This window comes from Eutrema salsugineum, unplaced genomic scaffold, assembly GCF_000478725.1.
Source record: "Eutrema salsugineum unplaced genomic scaffold, Eutsalg1_0 scaffold_2, whole genome shotgun sequence".
Taxonomy (NCBI): domain Eukaryota; kingdom Viridiplantae; phylum Streptophyta; class Magnoliopsida; order Brassicales; family Brassicaceae; genus Eutrema; species Eutrema salsugineum.
The window spans coordinates 1,261,733-1,276,900 of NW_006256829.1; the positions used below are offsets into that span (position 1 = coordinate 1,261,733).

Genomic DNA, 15,168 nt, shown 5'->3' on the forward strand with positions numbered 1-15,168 from the left:
TTTATACTTTATACGAAAATTAATTAGTAAAGTATGTTTTTTTTTTTGTTAACCTGAATTGTTTTTTTTTTGTCGTCTTTTAATTTCATCAAGCCCATAAAGGCAAATTACATGAGGTTTAAACCTAAAGCCCTTACATTTAAGCCCAACACATATCCATTAAATTTAAGAGATAACAATGTGTACAAACAAACCACGTGTGTTACACGTGTAAGGCTTAGGCTGAAACTAAGGATGTTGCGGAGAAGCACTGTTGAGAACGTCTCTGGAACATTGCTCCGCCGGGAAAATCAAAGATCCGTTGAACTATGAAATTTCGCCAGATTTCCATCATCCTTGTTAAAAACTTCATGTAAAGTCTTCTACATAAATCCAACAAAATTCCAGATGGTCGAACATTCTTTAACCACTAGAAGAAGGAAGCCTCCGATCGTCTCTAGCTCAAGACCTAGTATCCATCATCTCTACCTCATGTAAGAGGAGTTATAGCTCTGTAGAAGACAACTTTGAACAGAAAAACCCTTTACTTAAACTATTAAGCAAAAGGAATCCGATCGAAATTTTATTACCAGACAAAGCCGGAGATTATTACCCGTTTAAACGGAAGAAAACTTCCGATATTGATCGGAAAATTTACACAAGGGAGAAAAAGTGCTCTCTCTGAAGGATAGAGGTGAGAGAAGAGAGAGAGGAAAAAAACTCTCCTTGTTAACCTGAATTGTTTAATCGGCTGACTCTTGTATATTACATTTGTTAAATTTGATAGAAAATAATGAATATTGTTAGTTGAATGGTTAATTGTGGATTATGTAATATTCTTTTTATCTCATAACAGAAAGCTTTCTATAGCTTTCAAATATGCCTCCTCAAAAACAATACATCTCGCTCTCTAACAAGGATATATAGCGCAAGAAGTAGTCTATGAGATGGCAAATGAGTGCAATCAAGAAATTGATCATCTATATGGTGAAGAACAAATGGACCATCCTCGAGTGGTGGTCCTGCCTTTCTTAGTTGAGCTTTTGTTTTCTATGAATCCTTCTTCTTCTATTTCCACTTGTTGGGTTATCTCTCCCTGTTCTCTTTTTTGGTTGGTTAGTTTCATATCTGATTTCTTGTAATGTCCACTCTTTCATTAATTCAAGCAAATAATTTTCATTTTCTTAACAGTAAAAAAAAAAAGTGTTTCCCTATATAGTAAATGTTTTTTGATGGACCCATAACTTTACAGCTCAACAAACTCAATGATAATTGATTTTTTGTTTTCTTTCTAAAAGATATTTACGAGAATTAAATCTAGTAGTTAGAGAACTAATTTCATACCAAAGTGGACAGTTAACAAATTTTTTAAAAGTCAGTAACATGTGTATCTTTTACAAATGGACCCATAACTTTACAGCTCTCGATGAAATCAAAGTTTCAATCCATTTATATTCAGATTATAAATATTTAAACAGAATCATATGGTAATTTATTTTAGTATAATACTTTGAGAATCTATGGATATGTTATTTGTAAATCGATTATAATTAAATCTCAAGGACTATGTTTAGATATTTTTATATTAAAATTAGGTACAAGTTAAAAAGTGATGTAAATATATGATCAAATTAAAATCTTGTGACATTGACCTTTTAAAATCGGTTTTAGTGTAAGAGCAGTCACACAATTGTCTCCTAATTTTCCCTTAATCTTGCAGACCCGTAGGACCACAATTTTTCTATTTTTACGTATGGCTCCACAATCTTTGAACAAAAAAAAAATGTAAGGCTCCACAATGTAACAATAAAAGTGATTGCATTCAAAGATAATGTCAGATAGTTTGACACATCAATCTATATATGTGTAAATATAGAAGACATGTCTATAAATTACAGTTTGAACACACATGAAATTTATTGCTCACTCAAAAACGGGTAAACCACAATAATGCAAATCTGTCAAAAATAAATGCGAACAGCTTTAAATACTCAATCTTTTCGTCACTGTTCTTAAAATCTACCTCTATACCAATTGGTCGCTCGTCAAATCTACAACCAATTTGCTGTTTACAACAAAGAAGATATCATCAAAAGAAATAATAACTGCGAGAGTATACTTGTCAACTAGGAGTTTTACTTTTATTTAAGATTCAAATTGGGGAAAAAGGAAAAAAAAAAATCAATAATCGACTATAGCAACTTGTCGGTCTAAAATCCAAATAATCCAAATTTCGAAATAACGCCTAAGAAACATTTCTTATTAAATTGATAAAAAAAAAAAAATCCGATCTTGTTTTTCTTTCTGCCTACTTGTGATGAATCAAACACGAACAAAACTCATGGTATCGTCGTTGATCCAATCATACTTCTCAGTGAACGGATTAGGTATTTTCGACATCCCCGGATATCGCTCGATCGAATCTTCCCAAACATTCTTACCATCAAGATTCTTGAGAACCTCCCAGACACAATTATTAGACTCGAATCCAGCTCCCATACTCATCATTAATATCTTGTCACCTTTCTTTAACCTCTTCTTAGCTTCCATGTAACCAAGAACATACCATAAACCACCAGACGAAGTATTCCCGAACCTATGAAGCGCCATTCTCGCTGGCTCGATGTCGAATTCCGTAAGCCCTAAGCTTTTTCCGACCCCTTCAATAATCGCTCTTCCTCCAGGGTGAATACAAAAATGTTGTAACCCTGTCTTTAGGTCTAGACCTATCCCCGAGCTCGCGGACGACTCTCCTTTTGCGGTGGTTCTTCGTTTAAGCGCACGGACTATCGCGTAGCGGAGTAGTTCCTTGATAGGCAAGACTCTAGGGAGAAGAACTTGGAGGTTCTTGGTTAGGGCTCTAGCCGCTGCTTTTTTTAGGTATTTGGTTAAGAGAAACCCTGGATGGCCTTCTTTGTCCTCCATTTGCATACAGCATGAGTAGGCCTCATCATCAGAGCCCACATGGGCCCGGACCACAGTCACGAGCTTCATCAAAGCCCGGCTCTTGAACCTAGCTGCGTTGGTTAACAGAACAGAGCTTCCTCCGGCACGAAAGAGACAGTTGGAGAGCATCATTGACCTATCTTTACCGCAATACCAGTGAGGACCCATTGTCTCGGTGCTAACCACGAGTGCAAAAGCGTTTTCGCGGGTTTCGAAGATCCTTTGCACTATATCTACTGATATAACACTCGCGCTACACCCTAGCCCCGAGAGGTTGAAGGATTTGATGTCTTCTCTCATCTTGTATCTGTTGATGACTCGTGAGGTTAGAGAAGGAGATGGAGCGAAGAGAGAGACGTTTACGACGAGAATGTCGATGTCTGAAGGAGAGACTAAGCCTTTTGTCTTGTGGAAAAGCTTGTCGAGAGTGTCGAACATGATCTCGTCCATCTCGGAGTGAGCGTCGAGGAGAGATGGAGAGTCCTCTCTGCCTTCAAGGACGTTTCTTGGGCCGTACGTTTCTTCTCCTATCCCAGAACTAGCCATCGTACGGAGGAGAAACCTGTACTCTTCAAGACCCAAGTTCTTGTTTCGTTGAACGACCTTAGCACAAGTCTCGGTGTCGAGTTTTCTCTCTTCTTTGCCCTTGAAGCACTCGTAGTGAAGCATGAAGCAATTTCTCTGGTTTCTTTTGTTGAGAACAAACTTGGAGATGTAGAAGACGATGATAGTGGAGAGAACGAGCAGAGAAGGGAATGAAAAGAGCTCCATGGTAGAACGAAAGAGAGAGAGAGAGAGCGAGTGAGAGTTAAGTGTATTGTTCTTTTTTTTTCTTCGTTTATGAAGTTGTGTCAAAGTTGCAGGAAATGTACGGATTTATAGAGTTGAGTGATATGGTCAGCTTTTGTTTTAAATTATCTTGTCATAGAACTATAACTCCTATACCAACTACTTTTTATTTAAAGATAAAATTGAATAAAATTGATGCACGTTTACATTAATTAGTTGTAAAAGAGATATTTTATTAAATTTATTAGCTGGTTTAAAGAATTTATAAAAATATATATAATTAGTTTGAGGATGGTTTGTCGTTGCACGTACGTAAGAATATCAACTTTCGAAGTGTATAACATATGTATATATAAGGTTCCAAAAAAAAATATATAGAAATATTGTGACCAACTTGTTTTTAAATAATCGTTAGTCGACTTATAATATTTTGATAGATTAATTCCGATGTTTCATTTTACAACGGTTGGTCTGTTTAGAAATTAGACCGAAACTATTTTTTAGTTTTAGTAAATAAAGTTATAATTTTTAATACAAATCTCTTACAAAATTTAGGCCATTCTCACTAAAAACAAGTCCAATGACTGACCACCATTAATAAATTGACAATGGTGTTTGATGTTAATTAGATGTCGATGATAAACAACTAAGCATGAAGTAATAAACAATCACTATGAAAATTGAGTATATCATCAAATACACTCAACGTATATGATCAAATACACTTGAGTGTGCGTGGTGTTGTGTCGTCTAACCAGTAAGGCAGTAACCAGTACAATAAGTTAATTTAGCGACGATTATGGACTGATCATCTTTTTGAAAATGAAATATTAAAAAAAAAACTCATAATCCTTTCACAAAACCAACCAACATAATAAATATGTTTGGTGACTAAGAACTCACATGGTTGGAGTTTGAAATTCGATACACAATTAAAATCAATTAGTGGAGGTTTAGAGAGGTAGGAACAGTGAATCTCCATGCTTAAATGTCTTGTGGTTAATGGATGGATCAAAAAAGAAGCAAGTAGGTAGTAGGACATATCCACTGTCAGCTAGTCCCATGCGACATGTCTCTCATGCTTCGATTTCTTAACCTTATCTTATTTTTGGGTCAGTTTTATTTTATTGAATTTTTCCCCATGTTTTAACCCTTTAGGTAGTTAGGTTGTTCTCAAATTTTGATACTATACGACATACACACTATATACTATATAATATACCCTATTACGTTGTAATGTATCCTATCAATCAAAATTAGGTCTATCAACCAATTTATTTCGTATGGTTTTGATGATATTTACTAACTAACGAGAGTAATGACCCCTTTCCAGTTTTGTCTTCATCTACAGTCTGTGACGAATTAACTATGCGGTTTTCTCATCTTTATATCATAAACATTGTAACTAGTTTTTTACCAAAAAAAAAAAAAACATTGTAACTAGTAAACCCTTTCTTAAAAAATAAACTTCCAACATTTTGACAAATAAATCGCGAAAATATGGTGGCTAAATTTGGACGAACTTTACAATATAATTTAATTAATACATCTGTAAATACAGACAATTTTTTTTTTACTAACGGCATTTGTATTGCAAATAACATTTAGTTAACAAAAGCAGTGGTCAATTACAACAAAATCGCAGCGGAAAGAATATTTGATCGGTTGTTGTGATAATACATTTCCAAACTAGCTATGTTTTTCATCACCCATTCTAAGATTTCTCATCAAATTGTGTATATCACTTTTCTCACTGCTCCGTGAGGAAAATTTGTGAATATATGGTCATCTGGTGACTAAATTTCTACTAACTTGTCAATATAATTTAGTTTCTAACGGTATATCTACAAAAAAAAAATGCAATTATAATAGGGAAATTCTTAAAAATAGCATATTGTATGTTTCTTTCTTATCAGATTATCACGAAAAATATAAATTCAAACCAGACATAAACGCAGAGGACCAGAGAAAGCTGTCTCGTTTCCTGCCTCTTCTTAGAGAGTTTGTTCCAACTTCCAAGAGCAGCTCAAGAGATTGAAGCTGATGATCATTCTAGTCGTTATACTGCAAAGGAGGAATTATGTGACTGTGAGTGAAGAAGAGATGATGATGGGTATCAGTTCCAAGAACCACTTCCCTCTTGTCAAAAAGTCGACCATGGACAAGATTACTTGTGCTGCTGCCTTAAGCCTCCTTCAAAGATTATGTTTTTTTTTTTTTTTTTATTATTCTGATTGACAAGTCACCTGTAGTGGTGGTTTCCCATATGAATTATAAAGTGTTTGTTATATAGCACATTGATTTTGGAATCTTGAAATTGACCCTGGTTTCACAACAAAGTTAGGTACTCTTTGCTTCAAAGATTAATCTATAAAATATAACCAAATCCTGAGTTTTCACAATGGAGTTGTTGTTTCATTCGAGGGGAAAAATAAAAACACCCTATCAATTTCACTTATCGCACAAATATGCGTACTTGGTAACAACAATAGTAACAGAGGTATTGCCCAAGTTGACATCTTGCGCTTGGACTTGATCTTTTCCACTGCTGCTTTGATGATCGATGGTGACGGTACACTGAACCATTTTACATACCATGAGAAGGTTTGTGTCTTTCTGCAACTTTGAGTTATAGTCATCAGGCCATGCTTCCGAGGTCAGATAATTTCTCAAATTCATCTTCAGCTCCCTTGAGCTATTCAAAATCTCTTCACACCGTTTCCCTATTGATGCCAAGAAGATTGACTGAACAAAGCCACCTGAAGAGGCCAATCTTCCACTTGATACCTCCTCGTTGTAGGCAAGAGCAACCTGGGAATACAAGAGTGGATCCCAAAAACAATTAATTATAAAATCAAAGCAGATTACAAAATGTAACTCTATTTTTCTCTCGTGTTATATCATTGCAGACAGAGTACCTTGAGGCTTGAGATTGAAAGTGAATCACAAACATTACTATCGCTTTTGACAAGCAGCTCAGCCATACAACCATTGGTTGTATACAAAGATAAATAAACCTATAAAGAATCATGTGACAGTATATTAACATATGCTAAGTAAACTCCAACGAGAATGTTCCAAACTGTAAATAAACATTGAATAATAGAGAGCAAAAGTAGCAATCACCTGCAAAAGAGCTGGTCTGTCCTTGCTTATACAGTCAAACAACACTTGCAGACAGAACTCCTTGAAATCAGAATCAGATCTGCATGAATGGGTTCGGATTAAGACTTAAGACTTCTCCCTTTTGGGAATCTATAAGTCGATAAGAAAAGTATTGAACTCTGTTATGACTTATGAGCAAGAACCACAATGAAGATGTCCCTGTTAATTCTACTTGCAGTCATATTGACGAAATGATAAAAAAATAAACCCCTAGCACTAAATGAAAACATGGAATTACCAACTTTTCTGTGCAGATTATATGCCTACATGACAGGTAAGTAATATTTTCAAAATTCATACTGCTGACCATGGACATTGAGGGAGAAGCGGACAAAACAGTAATTACCTGTCATTCCAAGATTTGTCACAACACAACTGTGCAAAGGCTATTAGGCTTGGATCCGATGAGAAAGTGCTGACCAAGTAGTGATCAACGCAATCAGAATCCAGTTCTCTGTGGCTATTAGCAAAGCATATTATCTTCGTCCAGAGTTCTTAACCGGTGCCATGGAGGGTTGAAAATGCAGTAATGTTTGACTCCCAGTGTAAGCTTGACGCTGTCTCCCTAAGATCCAAGTCCCAAACCTAATAAGGAAAATTTATTGGTTTTAGTCCATCAAATATATGTTGTTGAGCAAAATGTAAGGAGTGGACGATTACAAGATGAGAGTGAAGAAGGTCAAACAAACAGAAGTGAAGACTTCAAAAACTGAATTGGTACCTGAATCTCGTTTTCATTTGAGATGCTGCCCAGAAAGCCTTTGCTTTTCAATGAACTGTACAAAAAAAACAGATAAAAATTCAAGTAGAGTTAGAGATACCATTTTTTTTTGAAGTCTAAATAAAGCGGAAAGGAAATTAAGATAAGAGAGACACTAAATAACACAAACCTGAAGCGGAGCCAATGGAGCAACAGCATCTCATTATGATGAAACTCTGGGCAGGTCTCAAAATCAGCAACAGCATTATCTTATCGAATAACAGAGTAAGGTGCTCTAAATATCTGCAGGGACAGAATCTTTGCAACCAAATACATACACACAGATTGTTTCGCATCACACTCCTATAGTCCTTAATTGTTCCCAGTTTGCTTTGAAATGGAGATCGGATAGCTGAACTCAAAGACCCATTTCAAGTATTGCTCGATTTCACGGCCGAAAGAAGAAAATGCGATAAGCTTCTACCCCGAAAAAAAAAAAAAAAAAGAGATAATGCAAAACGGCAACAGTTAACAAGCAAAACGCATATGACGTAAATTGATGTTAATAATGTAAACGCATATGCGCAAGCCCTAAATTTCGACCAAAACGACAATCCAATTACAAATAAAACGCACTAGAGAATAAAATAATAATAAAAAAATAGCTCACTCGCGAAAAAATCGCGCTTGACCGCGTTCTGGCAAAATACCTTTCGATTTTGGCCTAACGCGCTCAACGCGCTGTGGGTGCGAGTGGGATAATGTCTTGACGTTTTCAAGCGCGTGGCGTCACGCTCTGCGACATAGAACCAATAATATTATTACACGTGCGAGCGGCAGATAGAAAAGAGAACTTATTTCAATAAAAACAAATAATAATGTAACTCATTTAAGTATATATCACTGTTCAAATCTTTTGTTGCAGAGCGCGAGAAAGGCGATGAAACCTCTCTGATTTCTCTTCTCCTTCTTCTTCTCCTTCTTCTTCTTCTTCTTCTTCTTCTTCTTCTTCTTCCTCTTTCTCGCTTTGCCTGTACCAGAACCTTAAAACAAACTCCCTAAAATGGAGATAAGATATGAAAGAGAAGACTGACGAAAAGCTTTGGAGATGAAGCCTCCAGTGGGATCTGGGTCTGAGAATGTCTCCTCCTCCAGCACTTGTTCCAGAAGAGACCAGTTAATTGCTCAAGATCCAGTTATGTTTTCTTCAGACTATTTCTTTTGACTGACTTGACTTGTATCTCATTAATAAGCAGTCAAGGCATTTTCATGGTTCCTCTACGATCAGGATTCAGGGCTTCTGTTTTAACAACATCAAAAATGGGCCTACTCATTGAGATCACACTTTGAGGATATTTTCTGAAATCGATTTGACTTTTCGACTCAATAAAACTCGAGAGTGACACAAGAGTTGACAGCATCCGAACGATCAACGGCTCAGATTGATAGTGAAAAAAGGGTCCGAGCAAACCAATGTACACGTAATTAAAGAGTATTGGAAAGAAACAAACACGCTTGGCATCTTTTATGCGAAATTGCCGCACAACTCATATATAAATTACGGTATTTAATTCATCAATCACTCCTTACGTCTCAATATTATTCGTCTTAGTTAGAACTAATTCCGTCTAATTCATCAACCATCTAATCCTATTATTTGTCTTAATTACAACAAATTCCGTAAGACATTGTACTTTAAATTCCAATCCACAGTCATAATATTATCAACCAACCAAAACAAAAATCAGATATCTCTAACTTTCTCAATGAAGCCAGAGCCAGAGGTGGAGACCTCCAGCCTCTATACATTGCTATACAAAGAAGTTAGTTCCCGAGATGCCCCCCTACATTCCAAAACGCTCTCGGTTTTCGGGGTTTCCTATTCATCCTCATTGGTCTGTTGCTGCTATGCTTTACTCTCTCCCAAAAAAAAAAAAAACATACACACAAGTCCTTGAATTTAGGGTCAATCTGGTGGAGGAGTCTTATTCCGCGGTGAAATAGCTGTCGTAGATGGAGAGTTTATCAAATGCTTCAAAGTTTGCTTTTAACCCAACAAATTGGCTCCCGATCTGAGAACAACAACCCGCATCAGGCCATCGACACATTCCTTCTCTTGTACGCAACGGACACAATGCTTCACAAACTTTTTCTTCACTCCCTGATGACGAGTTTGATTCTGAGACATCTTCTGTTGTTGTTGTCTTGTTCTCAGATTGTTTTGGGGAAACTGAGTGAGAACATTTCCGTGGCCCGTCTTCTACTTCAACTGTGCAATCTCCGCTCTTTGTGAAGTTGACCTTGCAGCCCAGTGATTGCACGGCTCTCGATATGACTGCGCGCTCTTTTATAGCTCTCTTTGCTGATTCTCTAGCTGCACGGCTTATACTTCTTTCGTTATGCAACTCTTCGCTCAATGACTCCACTGTGGAAGATAACGCCTCCACCTTCCTTTCTGCTTCTTCTTTCTCCTGTTCCAAATTTTGTCCGACACACCCAAGAAAGTTAGCTGACGATAGTAGCATGGGATGTGAAGTCGGATATAAACTTTGTAACAAGCAAGAAAAGTGCTCTTCTTTTTTTTTTTTTTTTTTTTTTTTGCAGTAGTCCAGAACAGGTTAAGAAAGATGAGTCACCTTCTTGATTTCTGAATACTTGACAGTCATGGCTCTACATTGGAACTCGGTTTCTTCAGCATTCGGTTCCACAGGGCAGGCCCACCGAAGATGGAACTGGGGCCAGAGAGTCGGGGCTAGAGCTGCTGCAGGAGGTAATAATGGGCCATCATTTCTTGAAGGATCATAAAATGGGTTACAGTGGACATGAGAAGTTCCACTGACGGAACGCAAATCAGTCAAGTAAGCCCAAAGGCATCCACAGGCTTCAGAAATCCCACATTGTTGCCTCTCCATTTCACTGAAGTTATCAACAAAGGGTCAGAATTTTACTAAATTGGTCTCACGGTCACTTCCTGTTCAACCACAGAACTTCAACTATACAACATTGATCCAACAATAATCTTACATGTGACGAACTTCTAACTTCACAGCAAAGCTACCAAATAAAGTTTCAAACGAGAGGTTACCTATTGCACAGAAAGTTCCCAAAACGACATGAAAGCAAGCAGTCCGTGAAATCTACCAGGAAAGTCTGAAACAAATTGTACAAGGTCAGAGTATATTATTAGTAACAAAAAGTTCACCATGACACTGTCAGCCATCTGTAAACAGTCTATATACATACCGGAGAAAACTCGAAAGCAGACGGATACATCCGCATTAGCTGCGATACGCAATCAACCCACTGCAAACATACCATAATCAACTATTGTTACCTGCCACGCCAGAAAAGAATACATAATTGCAAGCAAGAGCTGCTCACCTGCAAAAATATAGGAGAATAGTCGTTCAGCCCATGTGAAGAGCTAGAAGATTGAGCAGTTGCTGATCCTGAAGCTTGCCGCGCTGGAGATGAAGGGAAACTGCTAGCAGAAGAAGATTGAATTGGTAATTCAAAATCACCAGATCCAGAAACGTTAGGCATTCCCACACGATCCGAAAATGGGTGACCAAACGCTAACCAATCCTTTTCGATAAGAGCCTGATATGAAGTCAGAACAGTAGAAAAGACTACATAAGTAAACGGTGCATCAAACAAAAAATCTAAAAATGCTGTTCATGAATTAGCTGGAAAGAACATCTGAACTGGTAGCATGTGCCACAAAGTATTCTCTGAGCAAAGACGACAATATAAAGTTAAAATCCTAAACTATAAATTAATAAGGAATTAAGTAGATTCAGTCACCATGAAAACGAGAACCCAAAAAACCAAAACTTTAGCACATGGAATACCTGAAACCCAGCAAATGTTCTATAGTATGGATCAAGTAATAAGCATGCAAGAGAAACGAGCTGAGTTGTTCTGTCCCATCCATCGCTGCACATTACATCACAAGTCAGGTTACAACAACAAAAAATCTACTGAGAATAGTAAACAGCAGGATTTAACAGATGATAATTGATAAATACAAGTGTCTGCTTGACACGGATGCAGCTTTGCCTCATCACATATAGACATTGGTACCCAAGTAAAACAGTTCATGGTGATGTGGCCTTAAAATAGCTAACCTGCAGTGCACAAGAACTGATGCCGACTCCATAGCAACACGTGCAGCAATCCATGCCACACCAGCTAAGATGCTCTGGATGTGGCTCAACCAACCACTTTCTCCAAGCAAGGATACTGAAGCAGACATACTACTGAGATTACCTCCACCCCAGGTCCAGCCACCATGTCTCTACAGATTTCACACAAATAGATGCATTCACCTTTAGAGAACGGAACAAAACAAAAGTATGGTAGAACATGATGTATCCACAAAATGGTATCTGTCGAAAAAATATTAGACGTCTTTGGACGCCATTGATGACCTCATCAGCCAATAATATTTCCATGACTCTGAAAAAAAAAACTAAGTTTCCAAAAATTTACTTGCTAGTTGACGTATGATTATGTCCACATGCTTTACAGCTAACACAATGAAAGCCTATCCGATTTAAAACTTTTTACGAATACCCTGGACTCCTGTGCTTACCAAGAATGACGACGTCCCATCGGATGACGTTGTACCGTGCATATCTAAATAATCCCTAAGGCGGGAAAAGCTCTCTCTCATTGCATGTATGTTGTCTATCCCAAAGAAAACAATCTGAAGAGAAACACTGTCAGTAAAAAAACGCAGTTCTAGGAGACAAAATATTGAGCTCAAACCACTTAAGTCATGTACAGACTTCAGATTGCAAATAATTTGAAGATGATTCTGAGCCTCCTCCCTTTGCTCCATTTGCTAATGCATTTTTCCTAGGTCTTGCATCTGCGATATAAAGCTTCCTATGAAATAAAAACAAAACGAGAGTTAATTCATTTGTTTTATAATAAAGTATCAGTACATCCAAATGTTAACTTTAACCAAGTGATAAAAACATCAGAATCTCACCGTCGTGCTCCATTATGGCCAGATAACTGAGTGCAGAATGAAGCAACAAGTTTTTCATCAAAATTACTGTAGAAAAAGGGCAAAATATATCAAAACTTCAGAATCCACCACTTCAATCACTTTGAGATTTTAGATTATCATGCACAAGTCTGGTCATGAAATTGAAACTTCTATATATACCTCCTCATGTTCATCATCAGACCAACCAAAGGTTGTGATGACCGAGCAATCACAGCTCCACTTCCTGCAATCAGGATAAAAAAGCAACATGTAAATGTGGAAGCTCTACCAAGTAAATTCAAATGGAAGCACCATAACCGCTGCATTTTTACCCGGATGACACCACGAGATCACGGGCAAGCGACATCTTGCCCGGAATGTAGACGCCTGGATCAGCTCTTCATCACTGAGATAAATAAAACATGCGGTATTTTTATTTTATGTCTATACTTCCCAGAAAGATAGTTTAAACCGAAAAAATAAACAGTGGTATGCCAAGTTACTGAAGAACATTTTTTTAAGAAAATCATTTCTGCACAGGGATCAATGTCCTACCTAATGGATTTTGGAACCATCAAAGCAAACGGATAAGTCGGACACAAGTTATAATTCGAGTTCACGTCAGTTATCCGCCAAAGATCATTGGACAGTGCGAATGAACCATCTTCAATCATATTCATTGAAGCTCGCGATGAACTTTTTCCGAGAAGCCGAAAATATTCGTTAAGCAATCTTTCCTTTGGGTTTGTGTTACTGAATTTGGAAGGCCCGCATGTAAAAGCATAAAGATCCCATACTCTCTCAGGTCTATTACACTTCAATAGTGCATCAACTACAGCACGTCTCTGCAAAAGTATGCCAATAGAATCGTATAAGTTTCAAGGAGAAATGCAGAAGGCAGCATAAGATGGAAAAAATAGTCAAAGTTTCACCTGCTTGATTCCGGGGCGAAAACCATAGACAATTATCCTCATGTCTTTGCCTGCAAAATGTACATGATTCACAGGACATAGTTTCAAACTAACATAAGAAAAAGATACTAGATAAAGCGGTAACAGATATGAAAAGTCCCTTCAATCAACATTTTTGCGGGGGTGTTGTCTACTGCCAAGATAATTACTTTTAGGTAAGAAACAAAGAGAGAAAAAAAGAACCAGAGCTAAATAGTAACGAGGAAACATACCAGTGACCTGTAGAAGACGTTTTGGTGGATTTTTGTTTGATTGAACTTTCAGCACCTACGTATAACACCCATGACACAGTAATTACATACAAATAACAGCATTAAAAATCCAGAGGCAAAAAAAATTCACTAAAATTAATCACATATGGCTGTCTCCAAAGACATAATAACTGACCATTTTGTTAAACTTCTCGATAGCTACCAGAGGAATTGTACCAAGTGGAACAAGCTTTCTGGTTCCTTCACTCTTCACAAAGAGAAACAAGGAAAAGATCCTTCAATTTAAAAACATTGTCCAGCAAAATTGATAGGAACGCAGAAAATCAAGCGGCAATATGTCCACGTGAACAATACAACGCAAAGGGAAACCGAAGAAAGAAGAGTCATACCAAAAACAGAATACGGAAATTTGTCAGCAAGAGGGTCCCTGCCTCATCGGTGTTTATGAGGATAACTCCACAACCCTGAAATCAAAGCCATAACAGATATACAACTTCAATAAAAAATTACAACAGATAAATCCCACAAACAAAAATGCATTTCTTGCTATTTTTCAAGGAACCTGAGTGAAGATCAACTCTCAAATCCGAAGCAAAAAAATTTAGAAAACAGAGAGGACACTGATAGAATTCCCAATTCAAAACATCCAATTTTGACCAAATCGAAGGACATACCTCGAAGATGATCCTCTCAGATTCCAGCAAGCAATCTAAGTTTGAAAACGAGCTTGACCAAGAAGCTGGCTGATCCCCAAATCGAAAGAAAATAGGAAAACATTAGGCGTCAATCGATTAACCCATCAATACCCAATACACAACAAGAACAAAAGTAAAGGGGGATTCGGTAAGAGGAAAAAGCGAGAGATAAGCCAGAATTGAGAAGTTAGAGTAGACGAGATATATACATACATCGAATTTAGTCCATTCAAGCACGTCCCAGCTTCCGGTACCTTCCATCTTCTCCGACGAATATCGTAGCGATCGTAGTCGCCTAGACGGAGGTCTCGGCGCCGTCATTGGAAGGAGTCAGAGATGGTGACGAGGCTTCACCTGCCTCTCAACGGTGGCAAACGACGGATTTTGCACGCTGCCTTTTCGCCACAAAGACAATGCGACAATCCAAAATACGACGCAGTTTCTGTACGGCCAAAGCTTGCGTTTTAGACTAATTATCTTTCTTACCTACAATATTTAAGATTTGATTTTCGGTTTTTTTTTTATTTTTCATCTTAACTACATTATAACGAGGACTTGGGATTTCCGAGCTTGATGTAGTTTAATTAAACTTGGGTGTAATTTTTCATTAAATAAAAGTTTCTTATTTGATCTCACTTTATTCTTTTTGTAACTTTTAAAAAATCTGTTGGCATAAAATAAATTTCTAATATAAAACTAAATATCTAAAGAAAAT

The 15,168-nt window shown here is 37.3% G+C and overlaps 3 protein-coding genes and 1 long non-coding RNA gene across 4 annotated transcripts; all 4 read right to left on the minus strand.

Annotated features, from left to right (window-relative positions):
* Positions 1-62: 62 nt before the first annotated feature.
* LOC112086747 lies at positions 63-914 on the minus strand. Its single transcript, XR_002899610.1, has 2 exons — positions 593-914; positions 63-504 (listed from the first exon to the last, which is right to left on the minus strand). It is a non-coding gene; the product is annotated as an uncharacterized LOC112086747 (long non-coding RNA).
* A 1,112-nt stretch (positions 915-2,026) lies between these two features.
* On the minus strand, positions 2,027-3,759 carry LOC18019578 (3-ketoacyl-CoA synthase 19). The gene has a single exon (XM_006398849.2). The coding sequence runs from the start codon at positions 3,694-3,696 to the stop codon at positions 2,302-2,304; it is 1,395 nt and encodes a 464-aa protein (XP_006398912.1). The 5' UTR covers positions 3,697-3,759; the 3' UTR covers positions 2,027-2,301.
* Positions 3,760-6,072: 2,313 nt separating this feature from the next.
* Positions 6,073-7,370, minus strand: LOC18019579 (anaphase-promoting complex subunit 1). The gene is made up of 4 exons (XM_006398850.2): positions 7,226-7,370; positions 6,841-6,919; positions 6,633-6,731; positions 6,073-6,525 (listed from the first exon to the last, which is right to left on the minus strand). Exons 3-4 carry the CDS (start codon positions 6,696-6,698, stop codon positions 6,166-6,168), a joined length of 426 nt encoding a protein of 141 aa, XP_006398913.2. The 5' UTR covers positions 6,699-6,731; positions 6,841-6,919; positions 7,226-7,370; the 3' UTR covers positions 6,073-6,165.
* A 1,909-nt stretch (positions 7,371-9,279) lies between these two features.
* On the minus strand, positions 9,280-14,922 carry LOC18019580 (phosphatidylinositol-3-phosphatase myotubularin-2). The gene is made up of 19 exons (XM_006398851.2): positions 14,667-14,922; positions 14,433-14,501; positions 14,148-14,222; positions 13,934-14,005; positions 13,759-13,813; positions 13,508-13,557; positions 13,131-13,420; positions 12,908-12,981; positions 12,756-12,819; positions 12,576-12,641; positions 12,370-12,469; positions 12,174-12,287; positions 11,707-11,876; positions 11,431-11,515; positions 10,961-11,179; positions 10,823-10,882; positions 10,665-10,729; positions 10,216-10,495; positions 9,280-10,050 (listed from the first exon to the last, which is right to left on the minus strand). Exons 1-19 carry the CDS (start codon positions 14,772-14,774, stop codon positions 9,565-9,567), a joined length of 2,502 nt encoding a protein of 833 aa, XP_006398914.1. The 5' UTR covers positions 14,775-14,922; the 3' UTR covers positions 9,280-9,564.
* Positions 14,923-15,168: the final 246 nt, after the last annotated feature.

What these genes read in the sequence shown, in the direction of transcription:
- LOC18019578 (XM_006398849.2), bottom strand. Translation starts at nt 3,696, where the DNA reads ATGGAGCTCTTTTCATTCCCTTCTCTGCTCGTTCTCTCCACTATCATC.
- LOC18019579 (XM_006398850.2), bottom strand. Translation starts at nt 6,698, where the DNA reads ATGGCTGAGCTGCTTGTCAAAAGCGATAGTAATGTTTGTGATTCACTT. An exon ending in TTTCAATCTCAAGCCTCAAG is followed by an intron (nt 6,526 to 6,632) that starts GTACTCTGTCTG and finishes TTGTATTCCCAG; the next exon opens with GTTGCTCTTGCCTACAACGA.
- LOC18019580 (XM_006398851.2), bottom strand. Translation starts at nt 14,774, where the DNA reads ATGACGGCGCCGAGACCTCCGTCTAGGCGACTACGATCGCTACGATAT. An exon ending in GATCTCGTGGTGTCATCCGG is followed by an intron (nt 12,820 to 12,907) that starts GTAAAAATGCAG and finishes TCCTGATTGCAG; the next exon opens with GAAGTGGAGCTGTGATTGCT. An exon ending in CAAATTATTTGCAATCTGAA is followed by an intron (nt 12,288 to 12,369) that starts GTCTGTACATGA and finishes GTTTCTCTTCAG; the next exon opens with ATTGTTTTCTTTGGGATAGA.